This window comes from Prionailurus viverrinus, chromosome B2 (genome assembly GCF_022837055.1).
Source record: "Prionailurus viverrinus isolate Anna chromosome B2, UM_Priviv_1.0, whole genome shotgun sequence".
NCBI lineage: Eukaryota > Metazoa > Chordata > Mammalia > Carnivora > Felidae > Prionailurus > Prionailurus viverrinus.
Genome location: NC_062565.1, coordinates 66,267,385 through 66,283,002, shown reverse-complemented (window position 1 = coordinate 66,283,002; position 15,618 = coordinate 66,267,385). Strand labels below are relative to the sequence as shown.

General features: G+C 39.4%; 1 protein-coding gene across 2 annotated transcripts in view; it reads right to left on the bottom strand.

Annotated features, from left to right (window-relative positions):
• The window catches only part of KCNQ5 (potassium voltage-gated channel subfamily Q member 5), a 521,883-nt gene that overhangs the window by 55,853 nt on the left and 450,412 nt on the right, over window positions 1-15,618 (bottom strand). For both annotated transcript variants that reach the window (XM_047860007.1, XM_047860006.1), the window contains exon 9: window positions 6,881-7,101. In XM_047860007.1, the coding sequence (XP_047715963.1) occupies window positions 6,881-7,101 (221 nt within the window). The remainder of the gene's footprint in view (window positions 1-6,880; window positions 7,102-15,618) is intronic.

The following is a 15,618-nucleotide window of genomic DNA, read 5'->3' as shown; positions in this document are numbered from 1 at the left end:
TGGTGGCTTGTGATTTATACTGCTTGGAAAAAATATCCCATTGTTTGTACAGAAGTCTGTTAATTCAGGATATTGTCAAAACCATTGCACTAAAATCCTTCCTTTTTGTCAGTATTCTTGTCAATCTTATACTGATAATCTCAAGCATGAGTTTTAGGAATGGTGGGTCTGGGGCCTGGAAGACAGAGGTTAGAGGAGAGAGGAAGGGGATGGATGGACTTAGTATCTTTAAGAGGAGTTGAGGGTTCTCTCATCTCATGCTGTGCATTTCAACTCTGTTGCTATTTTTAGGTGAGACTCCATTAATTATTATGAGCCTGAAAAGGAAGAAGGAGTCTCTAAGGAAGCTACTTGAGGAGGTGGTGAGGAAGGCAAGAGCCCCCCCCCCCCCCCACGCCTGTTTGCCTTGGTCAAGGTAATGATAGGAAATGTACTGGCTGATTGTGTGTGGGAAAGGATTATTTTATCTAAATGGGGATTCATTTATTTTCCCCTACATTTTCCTTTACTATTTTGTCTTCTTTTAAAATTTAAGGAGGTAGGCCAGTCTGTGCTCACTGCCTCATGGAAATTATGTGGTAAAAGAAAGGAGAAAAAAAAAAAGATTTCTAAATCTGGCTTGTACGTTTAAAAACCATAGACACTTGGAAGAACAGAAATGACATATAAACAGAATGTTTGGGAGAAAACATGCTTAAGGGCATTCTTCCTCCTCAGCCTCACAAAGTAGAAAAGATTTCTTGGCTGTATCAGACACTACTAGAGGTTGCTTTCCCAATAGCCGATTCCCAAACATAAATCCTCAAATCTATCCAGTTACCATCTCCTTTTCCCCTGCTTGATCCAAGGGTTTCTGGGGAGTCTGGCCCCAGATCCAGGTACTGGATCCTGACTGAGACTGCAGATGCCCAATCATTTCAGGCATGAGACCCAATGCCACAAAATGACACAAATGGGCAGTTTTCCTCAATTTAACAAGAGATACCATTGCAATTCGGTCCCTTTTCTGCCTCTCAAAGTATTGTGTCTGGATAAGATGCTTAGAGCTGCTGCAGCCATCTTGCTCCCAGCCTGAGGAGGAGGCAGGCACACAGATGGGAGGAGTCAAAAGAAGACCCAAGAGAAGCGGTATCTAAATCAAGTCAGGATGATTGATGCCAGGAGTTTTCTTACCTCTGAATTTCTTTTTAAGTGGTAATATACACTTCATTATTATTTAAGGTATTTGAATCTGCTTCTTTTGTGTCCTGTGGCCAAATGCACCCTAACTGGTACACTGGCTGAGGGGAGAAAGGAACATGGAGGAAAAGTGAAGAGAGAAGAGATACTAACAGTGCCTGCAACAGGGGATTGGCCACAAGGGATCCCCACTATTGGAAAGTATTCCACATCTTTAGCCCACTCAGCCTCTGCTCAGGTGAACCCCCCACATCTCCTGCACTCAGGCCATGCCAGTCTTTCTCAGAAACATCTGGTGAGGATGTGCCTCTCATGGCAGCCAGCATAAGCCCTTAGGATTGTCCAGCAGAGTCTCTACATTCCCCTAAAGCAGAAGCAGTGTTACACATGTTGAGACATGCAGTTTATACATGTACGTGGGATGGATTTTTTTTTTAAACACGACAGGGAGGAGCTACCTCAAGTTACCTCCTTACCCTTCTCTGTCAAGATTATTGTATCTTTGAGTGCACTTCTGAAAGGCATTCCCAAGTACGGCAGCGTCCAGCAAGTATAGCCCTCCTTGACTGCAGACTAGCCACCAGAAATCTGGACTTTCCCCATCTCTAGTTTCATTCTTGTGGATTTTGGCTGCTTGGTACTCCTCTTACTTGCAGTATGCCACTTTCCATTTGCTTGTCTGTTGTTGATAGCCGTCCATCCCCTGACACTACCTTTTGCATCTTGAAACCGGCCTTAGATGACCTCACCATTTGCCTCCCTCCCTGGGTAAACAGACACAGATCAGCACGGCTATTATCCTGAGGCTCTTCCCAGATACTAGATCAAAACAGAAAGGGTCATCTAAAGGCCATTTCCTTCATTTGCCTAATCTTCCACCTCTGGCAGTCTTTGAAGATGATATAGTTCATAGGTTTGGCAGTGGGGGCGGGGGGGGGGGGGGCGTTGGGAGAAAGGCAAGATGGGATGGGATAGTGTCAAGGTCAAATTATTTATGTGGGAAGGGAATCTGACCAATTAAAGAGGGAAGAGTAAAAGTGAGTGGGGGGAAGGTGGCAGGGAAAAAGAAGAAATGAAAGAGGCTTAAAGGGGAATTGATATGACATTTGGGAGCACATCTACAAATGTGTCCTAAGAGAAGACCATGAAATTAGGCTGCCTGGATGTGTGCTGTGGCTCCCTTACTTCTATGTGTTAGTCTTTGGGCAAGTTTTTCAACTTCAAGTCTCAGTTTCCTCATCCATAAAATGGGGATAATAATGTACCCACTTCATAGGAGTATTGGAAAACTTGAATGAAATAATAGAACTAAAGCACTAAAAACATTGCTTGCCACAAAGAAAGATACAATAGATGTTACTTTTATCATCATTATTTTATATGTTGAGAAAAAAAAGATTTCTACCTTACCTAATTTTTAAAAATTTTATCTCAAAAATAAAAACTGCATATATTTAAAGTGTATAACATGATGATTTGATATACATATACGCATTGAAATGAAATTGTGGTATAATTATATAATGGAATACTATTCATACTTAAAAAAGTACATCCTGCCATTTGCAACAAAATGGTGAAATAAGACAGACATGGAAAGAAAAAGATTGCATGATTGTACTTATATGTGGAATCTAAAAAAGTCATATCCTACTTACTTTTAAAAATTATATGAAGAAGCTTAATACTATTGATTGACCAATGGAAAATTTCTACCTCTTATTATTGGATTTATAAACTAAAAATACTATTCATATCATATTGTTCAAAATAAATTTGCTATGGCAATAGCACACCAGTCCCTTATAGCTTAATTTCTTCCTTCTGCCATATGTAAATTTCTGACTTCAACATCTGCCTATTACTTTCCACTTCTCTGGTATACATGAATGTGGAATATTGGAAGACAGTTATGCCCTTTTTAAGTGCAATATAAAATTTCATAAAAATTACAGCAAAAAAGCCTAACATGGGATATTTAATAACTTTTGTAAGAGTCATTAAATTATAAAAATAATACCATCTGTAGTAAAAGGTATCAGATTTGGCAGGAATTATTAAAATTACAGATTAACCCTAAGTTTCCCTTGTTTTTCTATGATAGTATCTTTTAGTTACAGGCCCATTATTTTCCAAGTGTAACTGAGTTACTAAGTTAAAGGCCAACTGGAATTTTCATTATTCTTTCTGTTATTCATCCACTCTCTCTGAGCTGTTCATGGGCAATGAAATGCCTAAAATATGTACAGGAAGAAGAGAAGTAGAAGAAAAGAGCCTCAGAAGTGAATGAGCAAATAGATCTGCAATAATTGGGAGGTGGTTGTGGTGCTATATATTATTTTCTATGGGTAATAAGTGGTTTTTAGACATACTTAAAACTGGGAGAGACACTATAAATAAAAATCTATAATTGAAGTCAACATTTTATTTGATAGTTACTTCTGTTTTTTTTCTTTCTTTCTATAAAAAGAATCTTCCAGGGGCGCCTCGGTGGCTTAGTCGGTTGGGCGTCCGACTTCGGCTCAGGTAATGGGTTTGAGCCCCACGTTGGGCTCTGTGCTGACAGCTCAGAACCTGGAGCCTGCTTTGGATTCTGTCTACCTCTCTGACCCTCCCTGGCTTGCACTCTGTCTCTCAAAAATAAATAAACATTAAAAAAAATTTTTTTATTAAAAAAAAAAAAGAAGCTTCCATTTTCCCAAGCCCTAACGTTGAGTTAAACCAGAGGTAAAGATTCTGGACTACTGGAGAAAAAGGGGAATCAGGAGACATGATCTGCAGGTGGGCAGCCAACAAGGCTGCTTCCACAGAACAGCAATCAGGCCTCCTGTCACTTGCGGAACTCAGAACCAACTGAGATGGGCATCAACCAGGGAAAAACACTTCCTTTCTAACCAATGGAACTGTACTTGTATGAAATGATGCAGAAAATGGATGGTAGGAGACCTTTCCAATTTGTTATTTATTAGAGAATAGGACTTCTATTTCTATCTGTCTGACCTCTGAGACATCTTTGCAGTAACTGAAATACTGTGATGGATAGTGCTGACTCTAGGAGTCTTTGAAAAATGTTTTCCCTCTGGCCAAACATACAAGTAGAATTAATTTTCCATATTCAGGAGCCAGATCCTATTGATTTTATATGCAGATGTGCTCAGCCAACCATCAGGACCTCACAGCACAAAGAATATTTTTTGAGGCTTCCCCCCATTGGAAGAGTGTGGACCCACTGTGGGTCATGCATGAATTTCTAGCACAGTGAGAACTCAGGATTAGGTTTGCAGATATCGGCACACCCCAGCTTGTCCAGGGATGCTATGAAGTGGGTGAGCAGGAGCTCTGTTACTGGCTGAATTGTGTTCCTCCGAAATTCATATGTTGAAGTCCTAACCTCCAGTACCTCAGGAATGTGACTCTATTTGGAGATGGGGTCTTTAAAGATACAATTAAGTTAAAATGAACTCAGTAGGGTGTGCTGTAATCCCATCTCATTGGGGTCTTTATAAGACGAAGAAATCTGGGCAAAGACATGCATGGAGGGAAGAGGAAGTGAAGACACAGGGAGAAGGTGGCTATCTACAAGCCAAGGAGATTCTCAGAATTCTGGCCTCCAGAACTATGAGAAAATCAATGTCTGCTGTGTAAGCCACACAGCTGTGCTACTTTGTTATGGCAACCCTAGAGCCTAATACAGCTCTATTTGCACTATGTTAAACTTCATTAGACAATCCATGTCTACACTCAACAAAGGCTGTTCCCCAGCACTAAGACAAGGTGCTCTTTCTACCTCTTGGCAGCTGGGGAGAGGGAATCAGCCTAAGGAGAGGGATTTGGTGACCATCCGCTAGACCAAGGGCCCCTAGAGTTGGGGAAAGGGAGAGGGCATTATGAAAAGAAGGCTCAATTTTTTTAAAAATAGAAAATCATCCTTTGTTTTCTTTTGCAAAACTTTACATGCTCACTGTAGAAATAATGGGAAATACAGATGAAAAAAATGGACAAACAAAATGCAACTATGATCTCACCACTTGGAGGTAACTGTTCATACATTGTTGTAAATCTTTCCAGACCTTTTCCTATAAATACATGAATTTACACACACATACACACACACACAGAACAGCAAAATGGAATAGTTTGTTTTTTTATGACCATCTTTCCATGTCAATAATTTTTGATTTATAGTATCATTTCTAATGTCTGTTATTATTTCATTATATTGATTATATCCTAGAAATGGAATTGGTGGGTGGGATGTGTCCAAGCCTAGGCATATGTATAGGCTTTTGATATATGTTGCCAAATTGCCTTCCAGAAATGATGCATCCATTTATATTCAGAAAGTCTATTTTGAGTGCAACATAAAGCCCTGTAACGGGTAACTCTTTACTCAGCTGTTCATGGGCTTTCAGCCAAATTCCTGGGGAGGAGAATGTGGAAACCAGAGGACACTGAAAATCTGTGTTGCCAGTGACTCAGGACACTCACAGGCTTGATGGGGGAGTGTCCAGTGCTGGTTGAGGGGGCATTTCCTACCTTGGTACAGTGATAGGCAGAGTGGAGCCTGGCAGGATGAGTATGTCCTGTGGCCAAGACGGGAGCTGCAAGCTCCAGTGGGAGAGGCCGAGTTGGGTTAGCACCTAGGCATCTACTGGGAAAGCATGGCATCCATGGAGTTGTGGAGAATGAAGAGGTGTGAAGAGGGGACTCATGTTGCTCACTTGATAGTGGGGATCATATCTCTGGGGATCTCTGAATGGGCTGGGAGGGACCCTTCGGCTGAGGTTCCAGGGATTTTACTGCAGGGAGCCTGAGATCACTGAGATTATGACCCCTGGTTGTTAATTTTATCCCTCAGGCTTTCAGGGCCTGGGAAAATACAGGTTATACCAGGGAATGAGTACAGAAGGCCCGATAGCCTTTGCAGTTTTTATGCATTAATGGAAGATGCTGTTTGACTTTGGTTCTTTGCCCAGTATAAGAGATCCCAGGGGGGCATACTTAAAAGGAAAACCAAGCTAATCTTAAATGAAAAAGGAACTATTTTATTTTATAAACATGAAAATTATACGGCACTCAATAAAATGTGTTGGCAAGTAAACTCCTGACACATTGTATGATAAATAAAGTAGGCTAGCTCCTCTTGGGGGAAGAACTTGAATTCTACTTATCGTTAGATTAAGAACTTTCGACAGGAATCTTTCTAGGGAAGATAAACCATGGTCTCTGATTTACTGGTGGATAGAGCATAGTAGAAAAGGGAATAGCACCTTCATTGTTGTCCAGAAAGGGATTGTTACCCTTCTTACTGTGTTTCAAGACATTCACAGAGCACCTGGTCATCTTTGGGCCATGGACCTTTGCTGGTCAGACATAACCTATACATGAGAAGGACAGTCACGTTGATCTTGATATGGACTTTGAGAAAGAATAATGTATTGTAGATAAGAGTGAAGAATTAACAGCAGTTTGACTTCTTTGTAATGTAGATTTAGCTGCCAAAGTTGCTCCCAAAAGTAAACTTATGTTCTGTACATTTGCCCAAGGCAATGAATAAATTTCCAATAAAACAAACAAACAATTCTTTCCTTGGGGTTGTTTTCTTCTATCTTCAAGTGGTACCATGGAGAATTAATTACTTCATAATCTTGTTCATGATAGCTTATCCAATTAAACATAGTTATGGAAAAACAGGGCTTACCGTCTATCACTGGTTTAGGCTGAGAACTTTTGAGGCGCAGCGAGGGCCGGAAGCGGGTTCGGTCGTTGAAGCTCCAGCTTTTCTGCACTTTGGTGGGGCTGCCCTCGGCTGTGATGTCGGTGCTCGGGGACCTCCTGTCACCTACTGAGGCTTGTCTGCTCTTAATACTCTGGCCCCTTGGGCTAGCCATGCGTACTCGCTCCTTAAAACTTAGCTTCTGACTGTGGACAACAGAGGCATGATTATTCCATTTCAAGCAATCTCTTCCACTCCACTTGGGTAAATACTTTGATGAAACTGTATATTATATTTCAATAGTGTTTTCAGCGAGTAGGAGCATAGCAATATATTCTTCCCTTATTGAAAATCTGAGCTTTATTTAAACTCTCTCTTTGCATTCATTTGAGCTCAATCTCACTAGACAGGTATGCACACCCTTCCTGGATTCCTCATAGAAAGGACTGAGATCGGGCACGGTAGTTTGTACACAATTACCCTGGAAACAACCAAGAACTGGTTCGGTATTTGCTTTAGAAACAGACTTTAGCTTTAACCTCAACTTTACAGATGAAAAAAAGTTATTTTTTATTTAGGGAAATATCTCTTTGTGATTTCTAAGCCTTTCTACAGGGATGACAGTTACATATACATATATATCTACATTCTGCATGCATTTCATATTCCAGGCAAGATTACGATATCCATAGATTCATGCAATCTCGTATCAGTTGGTGGTACTGCATACATAATATTAAACATACAACACTTAACACCCATTTCTTTAATGCTCGCATTCATTCTTGTGAGACAAAAACCACACAATGTAGAACAGCCCCAACATATAATGAATGTGATGACTGATTAACGGAATGAGATGTTATGTTCACTAACACAATTTCCTGCTATTAAACAGGTTATTGATTTGCTGTGGCAGCTACTGGTAAATTATATTTGTTCAGACATTCAGTTCTCAGATGCCAGCTAGGACTGAAATGCTGTGTGCTGATCAAGGAAGCATCAACAACAACAAAACCCAAAGTACATCTCCGTGCTTTCCTAATCAAAAGATGTAGTGTGATGTGGTGGGAAGGGCAGGCTGGAGTCAAAGAGACTTGAGGTTTGGAGTCCTCAGCTCCAACATAAAGATGAAAAGAGCAGCGTTGCTAAGAGATTTTTGTGGGAATCAAATGAATGGTAGGAATTGTCGTGTACCCATGTTGTTTGTGTTCTTGTTTCATTTCTAAACCACTGTTACTCATTAGAAAGTGACACTGTTATCCAGTGACAGGCCCGGGACTGTATAGGGTCTGAAGAAATGAAGGGTGAAGGGTCTGAGGGCAGTAACTTGGAGCAGCCACTCTGAGATGCTGAGATTGCAGTCATGCTGCAGCCTTTGTGGGGCATGAAGGAGGCAGTGTTCTCATGGACACGGATTATCTGAGACGAAGTGGAGTCCTTGTTTTTTCCACTTACCGCAATGTCCACTGTCCCCAGCTGCAGCATGCCAACAGCAAATGTGTTTAGTGGATATGTGTTTTGTAGCTAACAAGAAACAGTAACATTTATTTTTCCATGCCTAGTTGCTTAACAAATGATATTCTAAAAAGACACCACATTTTATGTGTTTACATGAAGACAAATCAAATAATGAACTGCGGTGATCAGAAAGTCCTGGTAACAATAAACAAGTTGACCATGCAGCTGACAGCCCCCCTCTAAAATGCAGACATAGCTAAGTCCAGCGTGACTAGCTGAAGGCACATGCAGGGAACAGGCCGGGCAGTTTTGTGATGGGGTCAGGTGGGTTCAAGAGTTCTTTAAAACAATCGCATCAGTCAAAGGCTTCCTTTGTACTTGACAAATGCATGATTAAATGGTAGGTCACATTAAACAACAGCAACAATAACATATAAAACTGCATCTTTTTATGCTCGGGTTAGGTTCTTCACGTCATCCCAAACCTTCAGATTATTTAAACAAATCCTCAAAGGGACAGGGCCCAAAATGTCTACCCTTTTCAAGCTTTTTCTTTCTTTCTTTTTTTTAAATAGTAAAGATTTCATATCTCTTCAGTTTCAGCACATCTGTTCCATCATTTAAATTTATGATGATCGGGTTCAGGAACATATGCTCAACTCTGCACCTTTATTTCAATTAATGAATGGCTCAAGTTTACACAGCTATCATTACAAGTATTCTCACTATACTTCATCTAATTGATTATCTTTTCTGGAGTTAATAGATGCTAATTACTACAGAAGGCCGAGTTTAGTTAATATCAAACCATTTTCTCAAACTTTAAAGATTTATCTCTTTCTTATACCAACTAAATGAAGAGGAAACTGATAAAAAATCATAAAACCATTTAATATGAAATTTAGTTTTTCCTTTTTAAAAATTTCCATTACTGAAAAAGTAAAAAAATCTGACATAAGCATCGGTGTCACACCTGGCATGGTTTATCTGCAGTAACAAAACATTTAAAAGCAATTGCTTCTATGGAAATATTTTTTAAAAGTTGCCTCTATGAACATTTTGATATTATCTCTAATAATCAATGGAAAGTGAAAATAATATTAGTCTCTGAATCTTAGTATTATTTAAAGCACTTAAAGTTGATAGAAATGAATTCAGGTACTATTTCCCTTTTTGTCCTTCTCAACTGCATGAATATTTATTTGCCAATGTCTATATTAAAAAATAGCAGAATTATTTTTAACTGAATCCAACATATTACCTATGAAATTAGAAGAAAAAAGATGTAATGTTTTCACTCTCTCTTTTGACATAATTGTATGAAAGTTAAGAATAAGATCTTAACCCAGAACTTTTAACCAGGCAAAAATTTTGTTCTCCAAAGCAAAGACCTGTTCTTACAAAAAGCTCACTTTTGTTAGTTTTTCTACTTCTTTTCCCCTTTGGAAATCAACAGAGCATCTTGTTTAGATGACTATTAACTTGATTAGATGAATGTTATTGAAAATGCACATTGATTAAAAATATAAACTCTTTGCTGGTCCATTGAAGTTTGCATTATTTTCCTGCTTTTTTGCCACATCTATAAACACAATTTTTTGAGGAAGATTTATGTAACAATATTTTTAGGAAGACTGTCAAAGTTTATTCCCAGGAGACCAACAAGGTGGTCTCTCTCTGGAGAAAGTAACCAAAAGGACATCGTGGTCATGGATTGCGGCATCTTTGAGTATGCAGTCCCACCTTCCCATCTGAGGATTATAGTGGGGGAGCCTGCACAACTACTGGGAATTCTGCAAGGGAATTCTTCCCTCTCTAGCAACCAGATGTACAAGTTACTCAAATGGCCCAACATGCAGGCTACTACCGGTTGTTCCCTGCCAGGGAACTATGTGGCATTACTGTAACCCCAGAGTAATCCTCTTGGACCTAGAATGCTATAGTTCTTGTTATCCTTAATTACAGTTTTAGCCCTTCATAGGATAAGCATTCAACAAATTCTCGCCCCAGGCACAATATGGCAACTGAGCCAAAACCATCCAGTGCGTGCGGCAGCTCAGCAGTTGTTTTACCACAAGGGGGCGCCAAGGGGCTGACTGCCAGTGCTGTGCGGGACCCTGCCTATTTGTCCCTGGGGTAGAGTATCAAAGCAGGCAACAGGCAACAAGGAAAATTACAAGCGGGTTGAAAACCTCATTCAAGAAGTCCTTAGGAAGAGTGAGTCTGAGCAGGGCTCAGGTAGGATGGCGGTGTAACCTGGTCATGCACCTGAGGTTAGTTGGCATTCTCAAATTTCATGTCAATAGCCGGGATGCTGGGTACCTCTGCTTCCGTGAGGTGTACATTCTGAAGAGCTTCTGCTTATTACTACAGAACTTACTAGGAGTGAGGGAAATAGAGCAGCACATTACTAAGCATTTCACCACCATGAAAGTGCTCAGGGATTTCTTTTTCTTTTTAGAACAAAGCCATTTGGCTTTATTGTTTTTCAGATATAAGTATACAGACTATTTAAGCAGTGAGTACTAACTATGCAGTTTAATCGTGCTGCTGGAAATATAACCAGTGCTCTTAATGGTTAGGCTGAAATAACTGGATGTGAAATAGGGCATTACAGATGATGGACGTCTATGTGTTAGCATCTGATTCATATGAAAATTAAGAAGATAAATATTTTAGAAATAGCAATCCTTGTAATAAATAGCAATGCAACAGAGTAGAAATGAGGAACAAAATATTTCAGAACTTAAAAAAATAAATATTTATAGGAATCAATGAAGTTGAAACCATTAATTGCTTTGAAATATTTAAAAAAAGTTTCTTGATTTGTATAAGACACCTGCAGTTATAGTTAATATTGGTAAATAGTTGTCAGAATACATGCTCAAAAAAGTCAGAAGAAAAGATTCTAGGTCACTAGCTTGTTAAAAAAAGAGTTTCTTACTGTAAGTCGTATGATGTGTTTTTAAAAGACTAAATCCCTTCCCTCTATCAATAAATGAGAACAGAAGGAGAGACCATTTTCAAAAGATTATTTTTGAAACAATCTAACATTTTGCCCATAAGGACACAAGTTGATTATGCTGAAAAAAGAAGTCTAGTCTTACTTAGTTTAACAACACATGCAGATCATTCTTTGCGCACAGAAGAAAGAAAATGTAAATAATGGAAAATAAATGCAAACGAAATACAAGAACACACAGTCTTTTCTGTCAGCATTCTAGAGTTCTCTCCTAAGAGCCATTCATCTCAGAACCTTATGAAGCCAACCACATAGGAGCTATTTGGACAGAGCACTCAGTGGATCACAGCACAAGATGATAACATAATAAAAGAGTATCATTTATGCTTTAACTTTTAAGACATGCATCCTTGTAACAGTCTCACAAGAACCTGTTAAAGCAACTTTAGATAGTCTACTAAGAAGTCTGACAGAGTTCTATCAACACACTGTGATCAAGGCAGCTTAACTATGGAGCAGGCACATAGCCAACAATTGTTGATTAAGGAGACAGGGTAAGCAGAGGCAGCGAGATTTACAGATCATCCCTAAACCTCCATTGGCATGATCTATTCTCGTAGCAATAAAAACCTAGTAGGCAGGAAAAAGTAAGAGCCTTTTTGTGGCAGTGTGCTCTCGACGGCTAACTGACTTTCTTGTCAAGGAGGAAAGGAGGAGGACATAAAACCTCAAGGTGAGAATATTGGCTTAATCTGGTTAGATGGTTTATAGGTAAATTCTATTTTCTGACAGTGACAATTTATACTAAAATGGAAAAACTATCCAGTTTAAAAAATGAGTTGGAAAATTCCTTAATGGAATGATTAATTGCAATAAAATCAGTAAACATATTCACCACATATGAGATTAGAACTGTTTTAGTGGGAAGACAGAGGAAAACAAATGAATAATTAAATGATGCTAAACAACTTTCATTTGTGGTCTAAGTAAAGGAAGAACAGAGCAGGCTCCATTGACACTAACAGTAATGTACCTGACCCTGTACCAAAGAGACATTATTTTAACTGTTGTTCAGCTGAGCTCTTGAGACCGTTGGTTTGCATTTTAAAGAAAAATTTTGGACCTGTCACGAACAATGCAAAAGCATCATGGAACTGGATGTCTTTCCCTAGCCAAAACATCATATATACATTTTGTTTAAACATACCCTAACCTCAGTGTAGAAAGACAAAAATCTAACAAGAATATTCCAAAGCAGGGAACCTTGTTAACTATGGGGGTAAATGAATGTGTGATGCCTCACTACATTCTGCAGAGAGAAAAGCCTCTCTGTGTATGGCCTGGTCATTCAGAGGTAACAAATGCCAGGCACCTGGAGAGAGTTATTGGCTACTGGACTAACCTCATCTACACTTGAATTACTCCCAGTTCTTAACACAATGAAAAACCATATGGAAAGATTTAGGAGACTCTAGGCTCTGAGATATCTGGAAGATAACAGAGTTGGCTAAAGTTTCTCTCTTCTGCTTCTCTGAATCACCATCAATAACCCTGTGGCCCCAAACACAGTGAGGGGCTTTGCACTGGGGTGGTGTTGATCAATCCACTTGAAACTGGGACAAGGATTATCAATATTATTAGTCTAAACCCAGATCTGCTCTCGTCCAAGAAACAGTCCTCATTCTAAATGCATTTTCTTCTGTTTGTATTTTGCTGGAGTAAGGGCAAATTTGTATTTCTTAAGGTGGCACTGTTGCTGTTGTTAACACAATAGTCTTTTTGCATTCATTATGCAGTATTGGAAATTCCATTGCCTATGGAGCACAAGGTGAAAGCTAACCTAATGTTAAAATGGGAGTTTCAGCTTGTTTCCTTCAGAATGAAATGTTTTAATTTTTTCATTTTCTCTCTTTTTATGTATTTCCTTTTTCTCATTTTTGTTGGTGTTTTTCTTCATAAAACTACTTGAGGTCAGGAACATTTTATTACTCCATCCAAGAACTGTATATTGAGCATATTCTCTGTCATAGCTTTACACAGGGTGATAGGATACATAATTGGGGGATAGAAGACCTAAGTGTATGAAGTATGAAGAAGCATCAAGTAAGGCACGCGTGCTAAATAGTAACAGAGGACCTGTTTCACAGTGTTTTCCAAATGACCATGACCAGAGAGAAGCCAGAAATCTCTGTTACATAGCTCAGTGTTTCTGTATATGTTCAAAACTGAAGGTGAGTTATTTTTGACACCCTTAGTCACAATTATGTAGAATAAATTTTAACGTTTTAGGTATATGTGAACATCATGAAATTAAAAAAATTTGGTTGTTGTCTTTTTGAATCACAACAGTGGACTAGGAGGTTCCTTGTTGGAGTGAGGAGCAGAAGCTCAACAGTGACACTTTAGTTTTGTCTTTACTTTCTGCCTCGGTGACATTGGGAAAAAGTGCAAGATCATGTGTGCAAGACCCCTCCCTCAGGACTGCCATAAGGAGTCACACTTTTGCAAGCATTTTTACACAACTCACAAGTTTCCCTTTTAGGCACCAATAGCTCTGTTTTGGAGGATGAAACCAAGACAGGTGACCTTACTCTTAGGCAACTATGGAGTTTGTGCCAAAGATTTGGAGTTTCTGCCTTTAGGATTTTGAGATAAATTACCCTTTGTAAATGGATAGCTCCGAAAACAAGGAAAACTTTTCAAATATCATCAGATAGACTAAAAGAGCTTATAATGGCTGTGATTCATTTTGTGTAACTCCTTTCAGGTAAAATTGTCATGACAGAAGGATGGTGGGGTTTGTATGGATGGAGTCTAGACAAAAGAGGACTAAAGGGTCAGAATTGGTCAGCCTGCCTCTTCTAGAGTCTATACAAAGAATGTTCTGAGTCTGATGACCAGAACCTCTCTTTGGGCAGAAATATCTCTAAAGTGGAGAAGACCAAATCTTCAGGCTTTAAAACTTTCTGGAAGTATCATCCAGGAATATCCAAAGACCTTTGCTCTAACTCCTTGTCTACCAAAGAAGAAAAGGGTCTTTAATGCCACCCTGGTGTAGGCTTACCTACCCCAAAGGAGTGTTGTGCATCCTACCACATCTGTCTCCCACGATAGGTGCATTTATGTTTTGGCTTGTGAATCTTTTTAGGTGTTAATTAACATAATGCAGAAATGGGTGGGCCAGAGTCTCATCACCCCAAGTGAACTTCCAAAACTAGTTTCAGTACTGTATACATGTATTGCAATTAATGTCATTAGTAGGACAGTACAAAACTAAATGAATGATCCTTGGACTCCCGTTGGTCCCCAATGAGGGGCCAATTCTGTGTGGGTGAGGGGGGGGCAGGGAACGCCGGTGTTCCCTCAATACTGAAACAAACAGCAGTGACTGGAAAAAGTTTTTTCTTCTTCCCTTTCAGGCACCTGGGTTTCTTCTGCTGGTTCTGCCTCTGCTACTCCTCACACCATCAGTGCTGAGATCCACCTGGCTCTGTCCTTTGAAGCTTTGCTCGCAAATTCAGATCCTTCCTGGCACTTACTAACACAGAATAAAATGTTCTCTTTCACCTCCTATTCCCCTATGTCTAACTCTCTGCTTTTTAATCTGATAAGGCATTTCCTTGAAAGGCATGAAAGAATGACCATAAATTACTTGGTGAAGTTTCTGGGAGGATTATCTTCTTCTTAAAGGATGGTGGGTGGGTGAGGGGGGTGGGTAGGGGGAGCTCTTCTCCTGAAGCATGTCACCTGAGTAAGCCTCAGTGCTTAATGAGCTGGAGATGTCACAGAACGATTGTTCCTACCTTCTATACACAGTGTTCCTTTTGCCAAAAAAACTCAATTTCTTATTCTAAAAGAAGGACCCTGAAGAAGGGGAATATATCTTACACTGCTTCCTGGAATTTGAATACTTGGGTTAAGACTTCTCTCTGAGAAAATGGTAGCATGAAATAACCAAAAGCCGTAGTTATTATTTTTCCCCAAGAATGTTCCATGCCCTGCCGATTGTAAAAAGCAGTGAGTGAGTTACGGAGACACTTATGCTTCTAAGGGAAAAAAAAGAATCAATGAAACAGCAACCTTTGCAGGCAATATTGTGGAAGGTCACTTTTAATCATTTCCAGTTTGTGATCAATTTTACTCACATGAGACACATTTAAAACATCTGTTAGGCATCAGATTTATAAACAAACATGTAGCAGAAGAGAAATCACAAACCTGCTTGATGTTTCCCCTTGTTCTTTCCTTCAGGTGCGTGCAGGCAGAAGAGAAATGATGATAAACTGGTGAATACATGTAT